Source organism: Lissotriton helveticus, chromosome 6, assembly GCF_964261635.1.
Source record: "Lissotriton helveticus chromosome 6, aLisHel1.1, whole genome shotgun sequence".
Taxonomy (NCBI): domain Eukaryota; kingdom Metazoa; phylum Chordata; class Amphibia; order Caudata; family Salamandridae; genus Lissotriton; species Lissotriton helveticus.
Window position 1 is genome coordinate 881,802,916 of NC_136067.1, and position 16,691 is coordinate 881,819,606.

The following is a 16,691-nucleotide window of genomic DNA, read 5'->3' on the forward strand; positions in this document are numbered from 1 at the left end:
GCGACAGTTAACTTTAAATGGCACACCACAAGATAAGGCCAAACGTCTCCACGATAACCGGGACGTTGTTTTTTCCGTCATGCCATTCACAGCAGAATTTTTTACACTGCATTGTTTTCTGGCTCTCACTCAAAACTAAGCCCGGCCAAACTGGAAGACTAGAGGACGTTTGAAATGCGTTGGCTCTAGCCCGTTCCACGACCTGCCACTAGGTGGCGGTGTCCGTTTGGTTTCTCTGCGGGCTGGGCATGTGGCGTCCATAGGCCTCACTGCACCACGCACGTTGCCCGACATTCCCCGCGCGGTCATTTACAGGGCCGCTGCCCGGGGAGATGGGAGTTTGCACCCAGGGCTGGTGACTGGGGAGAAAACTAGCCCGCTATGGGCTTGCTTACTAACTAACCTGCCGCTTGGGCTGTCACGAGACATTGTTGTGTCGTCGCATCATTAGGTGACAGTGAGAGCTACAGTTACAGTAAAGATTACAGAGGCCATCGAGTAAAAAAAAAATATATATCTTAACCCTGCCACCAATAAACATTTATAAACGCTGGGTGTGTGATCGTTTGGGCACAAGCTTCGTGTGTGCACCATTTTAATCATGGTCTTGCAGTTAAACAACACTATAAATTCAATGGTTATTATTACCCAAATCAGTACTAGCCCTTGACCAGAATATGCCCAAACTCCGGGAAGGCTTCAATGAGAGCGGAACCTTTATCGTTCGCCCCTCAATTTATAAGTATGAACAGGGCTTTAAGTGGGCCGGGGTTCAAGGGGTCTGAGCACCGGCACTTTTTTAAAGGGGGCCTCGAAACGGGTCTCTATCGGGCTCTGTTTTGAGCTCTGGGACAGGCGGTCTGTTTTTTTCCCCGACTGCAGTGACAGCAGTTTGCTGTCACTGCAGTCCGGAAAAAAGTGCCAGGGCGCAAAACAGCCCGATAGAGACCCGTTTCGAGACAACAGGCACATCGATGTGCGCTGCCCACACTGCTCACTTCTCACTAGTGGAGAAGTTACGGCATGACTCATGCCAGGTGAGCGTTGTGGGGGAAGGGAAATCCTTTAAAGAGTCATTTTCGCTGTGGATTTCCCTTCTATTTCTTGAAACGCAAGAGCAGCAACATTGTGGTAGGGTCACCAGGGCTTTAATTGGAAGCTTTTTCAATATTATATGTAACAAGCCATAGTTGCAGCTTATTTATCTTATGCAACTAATAACGATTGACAAAGCCAATAGTCCTTACTTGTTGTAGGTATGATATTACTTGTTGTATTGCATATCTAGATGCAATGACACAAACAGCAAAATACAATCGGGGTGGTACACTATGCTAACCACAGATTTTTAGCATAGGTGTTTTTAAAGCCACGCCCCCATTTACACTGGCCACGCCCCTTTGAGAGACCCCCCCCCCCCCGTTTCTTCATCCCACTTAAAGCCCTGAGTATGAATATTAACAAACGGAGCAATCTGTATGTTAGGAAACTGGCATGATACCCAATTGGGTCAGGGCACCCTCTGTGAGTGGGCAGAGGCACCCGCTGTAGAAATACTTGTATTCTGCAGACTAAGAAGTGTTCCATTTTTTTTTTAAGGCAGCGGGTCTTTTTTATTCCATGCGCCCAGGATGTGGAACAACTGGTTGCCCCAACGCTACTACAATTCAGGAAAGAGTTGGACTCACCCTTTAGAGATCATCACGTCACTCCGCATAAACATCCACAAACCAGCCACCTGTCCTATCACTTGTTGACCTCATGCTGCTCTCTGACCCTGTCCAGCATTCCTGCATTCTGGTGAGGTTTGCACTAAAGAAATGCCACACACTTGACATTCTGCAGGTCTCAGTAGCCAAGTTGCTTAGACTGTACACAAATGTTGTACAGAACAAAATGTGATAGGAGTAGAATGTTAATGTAAAATGCTGCACAGAGGCCAAAGTTGCACGAGAGGAACGGTGCAGGAGCAGAATAGTTCCTGGAGAGGGTCGACGTGAGGTACAAAATGGTGCGAGATGCCGAAAGGTGCAAGGAACAGAATGTTAACTCAAGGATGCTAAATGGGCTATCTAAGTGTAGAGAAAAGCACAATACTCTTTACCCAGTCCTGCAGCTCTATCACCAAAAATAGGCATTCCAGAATGTCTGTGTTTGACGTCTGATTGGGGTTTAAGATCTATTAAAGCATTTGAATGTTCGGCACTCCATTCAGTGGCGTAGCTAGGCTTTAGGCCGCCCGTGGCGGCCACTGCATCTGCTACCCACGGCCTAATCGAAGAGCGGGGGAGATGCTGGTGCTTCATGCGGCCGCACGTAAGAGCAGGGGCTGGGGGGGGGCTTAATGTCGATTCTTACAGCCGCAAGTAAGAGAGGGGTAAGGGGGGCCGCCTGCCGCCCCAAAACCTGTGCCGCCTGGGGTGCCCCCCCCCCCCAAGCTACGCCACTGACTCCATTAAAGACAATGGAGTAGCTACGGGCTTATAATGGCTCATATAGGCCTTCTGCTCAAACAGTCCATTGTTTGTTTTTCTCTTTCTCACTTTTAAATGTATCACATTCTGCTCTTAGTGGGTGGAATGTTTTAATAGCCCTACAGCCCTTCGAACATACCAGTTGTAAAAGGCCCGCCCCTTCATTATAGGCCCTTGCCTGCAGCTCAGGCCCTTTAACAACTGGTATCACCATCTGCAGTAGGCTTTAAGGCGCTATTATGACATAATTCACTATATGAATGCATATTGCACACAGAGAATATTGCATATCGGAAGGATATATAGAGAGGAGGATTATGCAGAGATTACGGGTAAATTGAGAGAAATATTTCATGAGAAGAAAGTTGGTTGCAGAAAAAAATGTATCCCGGAATATAATGGAGCATGCAGTGTAATACTAAAGAGTAGAGTCAAATATAATATGGAGTGGAATGTAATATGAGAGAAGTGGTATACAGTGTTGAATGTTACATAAAGAGGAATTGAATTAAACAGTCAATCTGTTGGATTTTGGAATCCAGAGGAATATTTCAAGGTGTAGAACATTACATGGAGAGAAATGGTATGTCAATTTGAACACTGTAGGAAGAGAACCGATACATGATGTTGAATGATTCATGGAGGAGAACTTTGCAAGAAAAATAATGGGGTGGAATAGTATATAGAGTTGAAGGCCACATGGGTAAGATGGCTTTACTGAGCAGAATGGAGAAGAATCAAATACAATATTGCAGGAAAGGGATGTTGGATGAAAATTAGTTATGTAGTATTAAAAAAGTTATATGTCCTGTGACATCTCGTCTTTAGGAAAGACATTAATGCTTGGGGAGCTTGACGAGGAGTGGAGCAGGAATGGGTGAACACAAGGACCAATCAACAAAGGAGGGATCCCATCGGATCATGAGCCTGCCCCGAGAAAGGCAGCATGGATGGCTGCCACTAAAGAGGTAAAAAAGTAGCAGGTAGAAGTAGCAAACCAGTGTTCGGAATGCTGGTGGAGAAATACTTCATCCATAGTAGCAATGCAATTTTCACTTAGCAACAGTTAGATCAGCAGCACTTGTTTTTCTGACCCCACGCACTGTAACGCAAAACATTTGAAATGGGAATTTAACTCATGTTTAGGGGACATATTCAATAACTTCACTCCAGATGAATGATACATGTTGTAAGGTTCTGCCATTTTCATCTTTTTTTTAATAGTCCTAAATATATTTACTGGTATGATCACCCATACATTTCCTCTCACTATACATGGGTGATATATCTGCTAAGTGACCCTATATGTGACACCTTAAATGAGCCCTAGCATCGTAGACAACATCGTTTTGCATGCTAGGACTTTTGACCCACCTCTGATTATTAAAAGTGAAATTATAAGTTCCAGAAAGCAATGTTTGTTGGCAAAAAAAAACACATGACTGACTGAAGGTGTCACATATTGCCATTCAGCTGCTACTGTGTCACTAGGCCTGTAATGGTGGGTGGCATGTACAAGGGTGGAACTCTGGCAAGAATGGGAGACTATTGCCGAAAGGAAACTGGACTGGGGGCTCAGGAGGGAAACTGATCTGAGCACACGACAATGTAACAAAATGATAGGAGTGATATAGGAGTGATACTTGGCCCAACAACACAAACCAGGAAAGGGACATTTAAGAGGAACCGCGTAGACAAGGACAAGAACCATTCAATTGTTATGTCAAAAGCGGGGTTGCGCATTTTAAGAAGGAACCCTTGAGCGGGAGGAGCTTGCATAAACAATAAAACACTAGTTGTAGTCATCCTCCCTGCCCACACAGTGCACGCATCCACATTTTCCAAAATTAAATACTTAAGCCTTCTTAATTATCGGCCTCATTTCTGTCCAAGCCCACAAACATTTCCTAAATGAAGAACTCTTGCGAAAAGTGAAAACAGAATGTGGCTCAACATTCAGGGCCTGGCTAATCCACCTGCGCACCCAAGCTGAACTCAGATCCAAAAACATCATTTTTATGAGCTTAATGTCACGCTGGGAATAAAAAAAAAAAGCATGTTTACTCAAAGAAAACAGGCCATTTTACACTTGTAAGCTTATTAACTGAAGCATACAGCACAATTGTACATGTGAGCAAAACTCCTGTAAGAGGCGGGGAGTGGGTGTCACTGGGCAGGGATGACTTGAAGAGCCGAGGGACACTCACAGAGCTAGGATTCTGTGGGTATTCACGACCCTTTGCAAGGCACCTTCCCACCCGGAATACTGCCGAAGAACTAATCCTCTCAAGGGCAGGAGTAAGTCCCTCTGCAAAATGGGATTAGGGGCCACCCATAAAATTCGTTTTGGTGTAGGGGAAGGATATTCTCCAGTGAAAAACACCAGGAAAGTTTAAGAAATGACCCAATGCATTTACACGTGCATAACTGTAAACCTGCTTCATTGACACAACTACATTAGACACCTATGCATGCGAGTACAAAAGCTGTGACAGATTCCCACAAATACTCCTGGAATGTTTTCAAGATTAGAAAAAAAAAACTGAATGATGCGTTTCGTCCGAATAGAGGAGTAAGCCAAGAGTTGTGAATTTATATTTTATTTTTTATAAACAAGTTTCGAAATACTGAACTGGTTTCTTAAAAGGGCCCCCCACTGAACGATGTCACAATACATCTCAACCCGCAGATGACATCATCAAATAATGCTTATTGCTGGGGATTGCTAAAGATGTGGTAGGACATGTTAAAAAGAACTGTTTTTTTCTCTAAATATGGATGGCCCCTTTAAGATTAACCTCCGATTTACCTTTTTCTATTCTTCCAAATAAAAAACGTCTGATCTCTGACAAAGAAAAGCAAGTGCAAATTCCAGCTCGCGGTCTGCACAACAGAAGGAACGCCCTCTCTCCCTCCTTCACCCATAACTCTCGACAGGGGCCATTATATCTCCATGAATGCGCAAATGAGTCTCGGGCGACAGACTCACCTCAAAAAACTGCAAATCACAGATAACGGAGCGCGACAAATGAGCTTTGAGTGAGTGAGACAGGGCAAGGTCACGTCTGCGGAGATAGGAGGGGAGCGCTTTACATCACAACAAACACATTCTGGGGTAGACATTAAAGGGATCGATACACCGCCGGAGCGTTTGATGAGCTTAGGGCACGAGGGACCCCCGTGGCGAAATAGACCGATCCAACCAGACAGAAGGACGTTTGCAGCTACGAAATGGCAGCTGTTTATTGGAATGCGCGGAGGTTAAGGCTGCGTTTTTGGAAAGGTTACAGTACCATCAATCAATTAATGGAAACCACCTGCAGTGTGCAAGGGAAGGTGACCTTCAAGGCCTAGTCTGCAAAATAATTCCAATGTGTGGACTTAATGAAATGGAAATGGAGATATGTAAAATGCTCACAGCAGACAATGCAAGGAGTCATGCTACCACACCAGCTCTACTGGAACGCCATATAAAGTGATAAAAAGGGCCCTTAGTTTTATACATGCAGGAATTCGTCATGCATGGAATCCAACTGTCCTTGTCCCCTACAGCCCACACTATTTAAATTAAGGGAGAACTTAACTCCACCTTCCTGCGGTAGAAACCGAAATACATGGTTGTAGTAATGTAGGTATTCCTGTAAAATACGGAAAATTACAGGTTTTAATCCATCATTGTGGGCGATTATTTCTCCTATATTTTAAACAAGTCAGGAAATTTCGGTGAGGCTTCCTTTGATCGTTACTGCAAATGCCCCCTGGAATAAAAAGGCTGTAGCCCACACTGGACTTGTTCCAGAAGTGGAAACAAAGTGTGCAGTATTAACACAACATCCCTTGGTGAGTTCTGGAAAGGTTTGCACGGTTTCAGATTACAAAACCGATTGCTAACCCAATTACCAGACAATTTGCAATCTCCAGATTTCGGTTAAGGGGGCAGCGGGGGTTAGGGGTCGATTGTTCAATCTGACTTAAGAATTCAGAGCTCAGGGTACTCATGGATACAACATATGCCTACACGACAACTTTCCCAAATTGGGCAGGAGTCTTCATTTTTTTCTATTAACAATTAAGATATTAAAGCCTTCTGTGGTTCAAAACGTTATTGACTCCAAAACAAGTAAAGGAACGTGAAATACATTTCGCATATTTTTGGTTCTCAGTCTTCCTCTATGGTCTTCTCAAATATTGCAACATATGCATAAGAGGTTCGGTTTTCCTAAAAGTATCTGCTTTAAAACACAAAGAGGTCCTAAAGCAAGCCAGAGAAAAAATAAACACGAATGGAGGAGGAACACTAGTTGCACAATACCTACCCACTGCTGCCCTCCTGGAATTCAAGTGGAGGTCTGACTCTGAATCATACAGGGAACAGTGAATTCCCTTCAGCGGGAACTTGCAAGATGTCGGTTTATTTCATTGTAAACGATCCTTTATTTACATGACAACATTTTCCTTTGGAGATCTGCCTTTACTAGGATTACCGCCCTGCGATATGCACCAAGAGTGGCAGCTTCACTTGTATTTCATTAAACGGGGGCACCTTTCTCAAATCAATACCTATCACTTTGTTCCCCATAGGAAGATTCTGACTGGTAGTGGGCATTTTTTTAGGATGATTTAATTTACCTTGTACCTAACACTAATTTGTGACAGGGTCCTATTGAAGTTAGTAAAAAAACAAAAACTTAAAAGTACCTTTAATTGTGTCAGGTTTGCAATTAGTTATGAACTGCGCCTACACAGCAAATCACAGAGGAATCTTTTAATCAGGAGCCTAAAGGCTTCTAATTGGTACTAATTAATAAATCATTACTTTTTATCATTTGAAAAATTACAGACGTTCTGGGGGCAAGCGGGGGAATTCATTAAAACATAATTAAATCTACGTCTCCCTGGAATTTCCTGTTTTAATGCTTCAAATGAAATTCTGTATGGCTGCCCAACTTGCTTAGTATATGGTATGTACACGTTAGTAGCTTATTAGTGCTGGCCTTTGCTCGTTCCAGAAATTGCTTGACGTATGCAATATGTATATGCTGTGGCCAATCTAGTCCCCTCTCAAAGTCGCACTCTCTTGTTAGTGACAAGTCACTATTAATGTCAACTCTGTAACTAGAAGTATCCAGTTCCTTTATTTCATCATTTTGTGCCCAAATTCAGTCCCCAAAACGTTAAGATCCTAAATATTCACTTATGCCCAATGCATCTCAAGACGTGAAGTAATGGAAGATTATCGATCTTCTTCATAGGGCTAACTAAGGCACAATCGGAAGCCGCAGATGAAACATACCAGTGGTTGTGGATTAGAAACCAAATAGCCAGCCCCTAATGAAGACCGGAAAGGCCTGGAAATGCATAGGGCACAAGTGGCTACATAGAGCCACTTCTGTCCTACATACCATATAAACATGCGTGAAGGGGGATCTGTCCTATTCGCCCCACAGCGCATTTAACTTGTCATTACGGAGTGCCATGCTCCCTAAAACATTTGGGCCTGCATGAACCACGTGAAAGCTTCTCTGGAAAAATATTTTACGCTCAGAATTACTAAATGGATGAAAAACACTAATTTGAAATATATGTATTTGTGGACTGATGAATTTATTTTTCTAGCCGTTTGATGGACAGGACAGAACTCGGGTGGTATTCTTCAAGATGTCGGTGATACAAGCAAGGGTTTCCTAAAGCACAATCATAAACCGAAGATATACAGAATTCAAATAATGAGGTGGGGATAATTACTGGCAACACACTCACAAGAAGACTATTCTGGGAGGGAGGGGGCCCGGGGAAAGAGAATTCATCTGGCCATCACAGAAGGGAACTTGGGCCAACAAATTAATACAAATTGGCCATTTGAATAAGCTCCAATTCTTGCTAGGACAAAAGAGACTCCCAAAAGAAAGCATCTATATTACAATAAAAACACACGACTCAAACAGACCCGAGTCTGCAATACAAAGTCATATTAACACTAATTCACTTGAAGACTCAGATCGATGCACAACATCACCGGTCACCTCTCACTTTCTCCTCTCCAAGGCAAGACAACAACGTTCAACCCAATCCCACCTCCCGCTGGGGCCAATACTTTAACAAGAAAATCCTCAGTTTCAACCACCTATCATGCCAAAACATCTTTCTCTATAATGCCGCCATCCTGGTTACTATTTCAAGGCTTTGCTTCCCTATTCATCAGTATGTAGGACCCCCCCCCCCAGAGGTATACAAGGGAGACTGCATGTGATCCCAGGATTCTGGACACCAGCTCTGAGGCACAAAGTTGACCTCCAAAGCCTCCTTGAATCCCTAAAGTATATACCCTGAACAAGCAGTCAATGCGTACAACAAAGGAGGCGGCTTTTACAATCCCAATATAGATGGAAGGTCCAGTCAGAGTTGCTACCTGGTGAAAAGCACAAGACTTTACTATTAAATACCTTAAAATACATTCACAGTAGAAAGTAAACCAAACAGTAGAAAATCACACAACACAAACAGAAAGCATCAGCAATGAATACAAAGTAACAACTCTATGTGTGCAAGTTGCAGTCAACATACAGCTGTCATTACGATGATCCCAATTCACACTGCTTTTCAGAATTAAGTGTTTACTAACTACAAGGATGGCAATCCAATTTCCTGGAAAAGAAGCATAATGCTATCCTAAAGCAGGGTATTCGACTAAAAATAATGACTCTCACTATACTCTTTAAAATATAACCTCCGACCATAAATCACAGACCACAATATTATTTATTTTATTTTTACTTATAAAGTTTAATATAGTGCGAACTTGATCCCGAAGGATATCAGAGCGCTTTACAATTTGAGGCAAAGGTAACAAATCAGAACATTAGTCTAACATTGGGAATCTAATGGGCATTGAATGAAATCAAACAAACATAACTGCTCAATATAACCAGAGTGCACGAGTAGGAATGGGTTATGCGATGGAGCATAGAGAGATAAGGGGAGTATGTACCATAATCATATACAGGAATAATAACCAGTACCCAAAACAATAATCGTAACAAGAGTCAAATGGGGAGTCTAAAAGGCATTGAATCAAATGTTGAACATCTAACAGATCATGTATACACCTGGGTGAACGAAGAATGTGCTAGTCGATGGAGCATAATGACTTAAGGGGAGCACACTAGCCTAACAACAACATTGGTGCAAATAAATGAAAGTATCGAAATATAAAGCATAATCATATACAGGAATAATAACCAGTACGCAAAACAATAATCGAAACAAGAGTCAAGTGGGGAGTCTAAAAGGCATTGAATCAAATGTTGAACATCTCACCTGGGTGAACAAAGAATGTGCTAGACGATGGAGCATAATGACTTAAGGGGAGCAAAATTCAATAATCATGTACAGGAATAATAACCAAACCAAAAATAATGATCATATATATACAAGAATAATAACCGATACTATAGTATGTCCGATGTGCTTAGAACTAAATTCTGGACACTCAAAATTCATGCCCTTTATCTCTCAGCACTCCCAACTTATGAAAGTTTGCCTACCTTCCTGGGGCTATATCTCAGCCCCTGGGGTCCGATCTGCCCCATTTTCACGTCTTCTCTCAAAGGAAACAATGAACTAATGTTATCCGGTAGGAGCGGTTCTGAATACTAAGTCAACCTGCCACAATCCTATGGCTTTTTAAGGAACTGCTTGTGGTTACTTACTACAATCCCAGGTACTATTACAACAGACAAATTATGCAGCAGAGCAGTTAGCTAACACTTTCAATAAGACACGAATATGCACCTCGTTGCCTGCAAGTTTCCACAAGAGTAACCTGCTTTGGTCTTGCAGTTTAAACTTCGCGTTTCAGTGTACCTTCTACAAAGGACGTCATGTGAACCAAAGGTACTATGGACACTGACTCAGAAAAAAGGATGGATATATACTGCCAGAAAAGAGGGCTCTTTGGGTTTGTACAGAGAGCCCTCAAGAGCAACAAACGCACTCAAGGGTCACTCATACCCTTCAGCGTGATCCAAGTTTGGTCAGTGCACACTCAGTCAGATACTGGACCTCTGCACAGTAAGCAACATTAGAGGCCCTACATGTGGTTCAATGACAATACTATTCTAACAGTCGACACTAAGATTAGTGATGGGTTTAAGCTCAACGTCATATCAGATGGAGACCGATGGGTAAGGTGGAGGGCTTATATAAAGATGAAATAAGTGACTGTTGCACAAAGGGAGTGTTCTCACCAGTGGAACAACACCCAGCTCGCTTATGCTTGTAGTGTTTATCTTGTGCAGCCCATCTCAGATTCTGAGTAGAAAGGGCATCTAGGCAGTTTGTATCAGTGTCTACGGACGCCTGAGGTGGCAGGGGCTTGCACTGCAAGCAAAATCACCACAAGGACAGATCCACAGACTTAACCCCAAACTGTAGGAAGCAGGTATTGTCAGCCCCATGTGTAGGAGCCACCAGGGCAGCGTCCACACAGATCTGGCTGAGGTGAGAGTTTTCAATGAGCTATGATGGCAGATGTGGAGAAGCGCACCATTACAAATAGTGCATTTTTAATAATCCTGCCACTCAGGCTGGACCATTTCTAGCCACGGGCAAGTTTGTTCTGCTCCTCTACATGCCAGCACAGTCGCTTTGGGGGAACATCCACTCCACACTCCTAGGAAAGAAGAATGGGATTGGCTGACAGCATCTTTCCCAGTGTGCCGCTTCTACCCCCAATCAATCACTCGCCATAGAAATAAGTACAAAAAAGGTTCCTGTGACCAGATGTCTCCAGAAGAAATGTATATAGACAGTCACTGCAACCCAAAATGATGAATATGCCTCCACCAGCTACAACTCAATATAAGAGGTTGAGCGGTTACCCCTTTCAGATAATACGGTTGGGAAGACAGTTTAGAGGCTTACCCGTCCCAGGAGTCACCAAAAGTGGCCATGGACAGCACCATATTTGCAGTTTGGGTATCCCTTAGATTAGGGGCCATTGACACACAGCCAAAAGTGGATTACATAGGACTACTGGGGGCCACAAAGTAACTGGATCTAGCAGGATACATTGGTCCTTACACTCAACCCTTGAAAATGAATAAAGAGCTCTTTGATCTCCTCTCCAAAATAAACCTATTTAACCTCTCTGAACCATCCCAAGACATAGGCAGCATTCTCAAGCTAGCCCTTAAGGTCATGCCTTCACTAAAATGCCACTCAAGAACACAACTGGACCAGACCGAACACACTGCCAGCTAAACACCATCCATCAGGGCCAGCCTAATCATACAAATGCAAGAGGTGCACTACTTAAAAGTCTTCTTGAATGAGTGTCTCAAAAATGATTGTCTTCAGCAACTACAGCTCAGCTCAAAAACCTCAACACACTCTGCAACCCACTAAACCGCACTGAAACAAGGCACAGGGACGTATTCACCAAAAAAGCAGTGGTCATCTAAATCGGAACCATCTTTACCATGGAACACACAAGGCTAAAAAGAGCCATCCAAAAGGAAGAAAATAATTTACTACCTAGCACTACTTAAGGCTGTCTATTCTGCAGACAGACACCTGAACACCCCAGCCAAACAACATACAATTCATTCACCACAGAAGACTCCAATAAAAACGCAGCGACACTGAAGTTCATCACGGTTTCAACCATCTCTTCCTGATGTTCCACACTTAACAATACAATCCTATTAACTAATTTAATAGTAATAAATAAAATATACTATTCACTAATAGTGTCATAAAAATGGAGTACAATAAGCTGGAATATGCCCTTCCATGGCAGCTGAGGTAAGTACAAAATGCCTTTAAATGCATGTTGTGTGCGTGCTTGCAGGTGAGAGTGAGTTTATGTGCGAGAGAGTGTATATGTGTGAATTTGTGTGCATGTGAGTGAAAGTGGCGGTCAAAGGGCGTGTGGTGTCACTTCTGCTACCCCTTGCATTTCGGTGAATTGACGTCCATGAATATGTCACGCTAACAGCCAGCTGAACTCCTATAAGTGAAGGAGACGTACTGTGAGATGTTGCGTTGGTAGCAGAGGCTAATGCAGACAGGGTAAACAAATGTGAGGCGTGTGACCTACATTCTGGACCGAATTTCCCCACAACCCACTACGATCCTAATTGTGCCACACAAATTCCAACGTACTGGAACGACAACGAAGAGCTCTGAGGTGCCCGCAAGATGTGTGACATAATGTAATTCTACACAATATATAAATGAATATTTTTCTATGGTGTTCGCGATGCTAATGGGATTATCTCTTTCAATTTCAACTGGTTGCATGCTTGGGAGGGTTTTTTCAGCACCACCTACAACACAGGTTTTCTCACCACCTGTGTGTAGATATGTGAGACCTACTGTTTGAGGACAAAAACTCTAACATATTTGTAAAGGGGAATTGGCGATGAACAGTGCCCAGAGCTACTTTACTATAAGCCTTCTTTTGTACCAGATTATTTCTTGTCGCATATTAAAGACAGTGCCCAGTTAACAATTCCAGTTATGCAATTGAGTATTGGTATGTCTTTTTTATGGCGCTTTCTAATGCTGCAAGAAAAGATAGATGGAGGTCGTGGCAGAGGACACTCACAGACATACCAAACACAGTTTACAAAACACCTTTCACAGCCCGACCACTGTTTCGTGGTAGCAATAATGACGGTTCGCTTCTGTGGCAGTGCATTCCCTCTCCTTCGCATGCAAATTTGCGTTTTCTTAACTCCTGATTTGCCTTTCGCCCAAGTGAAGGAAAATAAAAGTGGGACATGTCTGACATCTGCCGACACAACTGTTGCTATACTAGACTACCCAGGGCAATTTTTATTTACAGAACCACGGTGTACATTACAAAATCACTATTCGCTGTTCACAGCTGAGTTTGGGTTAAAGCAAGGCTACATGTTTTAATTAGAGGCAGCAAATTACACTGTTTATAGACCTGTTCCAACGCAGTTGATTCTGCCCCAGCGGCTCAATGCTTGCAGTGAGGAATTGGCTACTTACTCCACAGACGTAATTCCGTTGGCCAGGACTCCCTCGTATCGGCCAATCCCCTTGTGCTGCGTCACGTTGATCCGTCCACCCTGCTCGTCTGCAATGACCCCTGCGTGGATGGCGGCTTTGCACAAGAGTGAGGTCTGGAAAGCAATATGACATAACTCTTTAGCTATTTAGGGGCAAGTAAAAGTCCATCGTGGATCAAAAAGACTTATCTAAGGAAACACATTGCCTAGAAGGCATCATATCACCAAACTAGTGTGGACATGAACATATATAAGCAGTGCTTTAAATGGGTGGGAAAAGTCCAGGTACTCACCCAATTAGGTTCCTGGGTTTGTGATGGGGGCGACGCAAGGGGTCATGGCTTGGAGGTGGAGCAAGGGGCGAACATTTAATGAGATTCGGCTGAATTGAAAAGGTTTCAATTCTGAAAATATGAGTTTGTGAATTAGACATTATTAAGATTTGGAAGGGGTACTCTTTTTTGGACTTTTAACCCCATTTTCCACTACACATCATTTTATCGGGTGAAATTGGATAATGTTTCTCCTTTCTGATATCTCTCATATTATCTCCATTGTAGTGACAGCCTTTACCCTCACATAATTTCCTGCTTCATGACAGCCTTGGTTCACCTCCTCTTCACCTTGCCCTCTCACGCACAAACATGAACATGCTCCTTCCTCGCTCCCCTAACTCAAAGAATCAGACTCCTGCCCTTCCTCTCTGAACCCACAGAGATCAGATGTGGAGTACCTGGAGGATCCTCCCTCTGCCCCTCGCCCTTCAACATCTACATAGCTCCACTCACAACCTTATTCAGAGAAATGCGGACCCAGCATAGTATCCTAGGCCAACGACACCTAGCTCATTCTCTCCCTCACCAAGGAACCTGAAATCACCAGACACAATTTCCAGGAAGGAATGAAGGACTTCACCTCCTGGATGAGAAGCAGTTGCCTGAAGCTAGCTCAACTCAGCGAAAACGGAAGTCCTCATTCTCGGATCCACCCCCTCTGATGACACGTGGTGACCTCCCGTCCTCTGCAACTCTCCCACACTCACGGACCACGCCCAAAACCTTTGCATTATACTTGACTCCTCCCTCACCATGAGCCAGTAGATCAATGCCGTATCCTCCACGTGCTTAAACACCCTCTGCATGACACCTGGGAGAATGATCGCATTCTCTCATCTCACTACTCTGCCCATTATCTTCTGACTTTTCTATAAGTCTTTTTGTTCCCTTCCCTAATAAAAACTGTAAATAAAGAAAGCACTTAAAAATCTGTGCTCGAACTGTATTAACTATCCCTTACTGATAAATAAAGAGAAAAAGACAAAAAAATCATTTTAAAAATTAATACTGGCAAGTTTATCTAAATGCCTATTTTTAAGCATTATGTGCAGGCCTTTGCAGAATCTTAAAAACAGCCCTCCTAGCTGGGTCCTCGGCCTGGCTGCTGTGGAACTGCAAGGGACAAAGAAGGTCCTCTTCTATGCCCTTGTGGGGCTTCGCTGGATATGTATGGTCCTCTCCGTTTGGAGGCGGAATAGAACGTCATTGGAAACCGCTCCCTTTAAGGGATCTCTTCCTTCCTGCCACACTGCAACATCTACGATGACGTCATGAGCCATGTTTAATGCAGTGGCTCCTCACTGGAAAATGGTGATGAAAGTGTACGCTCTAGTAGAAATGCTGTGCATACTGACAAGACCATTTTACCCAAAACCCAACAAGCCTTAGTGAGTAACGGTACTCTCCTCAGTCCTGGAGAAGTTCCGGTACTCACAAGGGAAAAAAATAAGAAGTGCTGCTACTCAGTACCTGTTAGTACTGGCCCATTTAAAGCTCTGGATATGTCAATCAATTTGAATGCTTTAAGTAAATACCAATTATAACATAGTGGCAAAAACAATGTTACAAAGCACCAGTAACTGATTCTTTCAGGTGATATTGAGTCTGCTGTTTATTTCACAGCGTGGCATTGTGGCTCTCTGGAGATTCTGGACGTTTTTCAGTTATCTCCTCCCAGACAGTGGAAGCTGACTGGTTGCGAAAGACCTATTGTGGCCTTACCAGGATCTTACAGGGAGCTTACAGCTCGCCCATTGCTTAACATTGGTTGGCTTTACTGTCACTCATTTGTTTGCTTCCTATTTGCTGGCTTGCCTTCTTCCACTTCTAGTGTTTTTCCCTTTCCTGGAACCCAGCATCTAAACAATCCTTTTGGTTGGATGACATGTTTCTATTTTGATTAGGCACTTTAGGGGAGTGCATGTTTTCAGTATCTCTCCCTCCTGTGTTGCCCTCATTCTCTTTCTCTCTCCCTCATGTACCCTCTCTCTCCCTCCAGGATGCTTTCCCCTTTCCAAACTTCCTGCCCTGTGCTCCATCTTTCATGTACTTCTGCCCTTGCTCCTACATGTTGTTCTCTCCATCGCTCACTTCTCCCCACACCTCTAGGGTGCAGCTCTCTCCCTCATGTGCTACTTTCCCTCCCACTCCTAACCAGCTTCCTTTTTACTTTATTGATCCTGCGACCTGCTGCTCCGTTGACAAATCGTCGTTTTGGGCGGGTGGGGGGGGGGGTGTTTGATGAGAAATGTGTTAGGTTTTTTTTTTTTAGGCAAGCAGGAAATTTCTGCCAGCCCCTTCACCTAAAAGGAAACAAATAATGGTTTCACACAACTCAAATGTAAATGTTGTTTAAATTTATTGATCCATCTTGGATATTATATATTTTTTTAAAAGGTGCTTGCGTCATTTCATAGGTGAGCACCTGTGCGATGACACCTGAGCGTACATAGTTCACGGATGGACTTGCCAATGAGATGCTGTGGCCGCCAGTAGCGGCCATGTCATAGCGCCTTTTTTTTGTGATCGCCCCATTAGTCATGGGCGCGGATGCAGTCCGAGGCAGTCAACAGGCTACATCTAGCGCATCTACGTGAGAGAAGGAAGAGGTATTGCTCACCACCCGATAACATTTTTTTAGAAAAGAAATGTCTGTGATAAAATAGCGTTACAACAAACAAATGATGGACTGAATGCTGACAATGCAAACATTCTTCCCCAGTCAAAAGATTGGAGTTAAATCCATGGTTCTTTTTTGCCCACTACACCACCCCAGCCATATGCAAATCAGGCACCCTGTGCCTCATGGGAACAGTTCAGACCAAACTGCCAGGCCAGGT

At 43.5% G+C, this 16,691-nt stretch overlaps 1 protein-coding gene across 1 annotated transcript in view; it reads right to left on the reverse strand.

The window, feature by feature from the left end:
* The window catches only part of DCBLD1 (discoidin, CUB and LCCL domain containing 1), a 233,564-nt gene that overhangs the window by 53,856 nt on the left and 163,017 nt on the right, over window positions 1-16,691 (reverse strand). Inside the window, exon 6 of the mRNA XM_078648486.1 lies at window positions 13,497-13,630. Within this exon, the coding sequence (XP_078504612.1) occupies window positions 13,497-13,630 (134 nt within the window). The remainder of the gene's footprint in view (window positions 1-13,496; window positions 13,631-16,691) is intronic.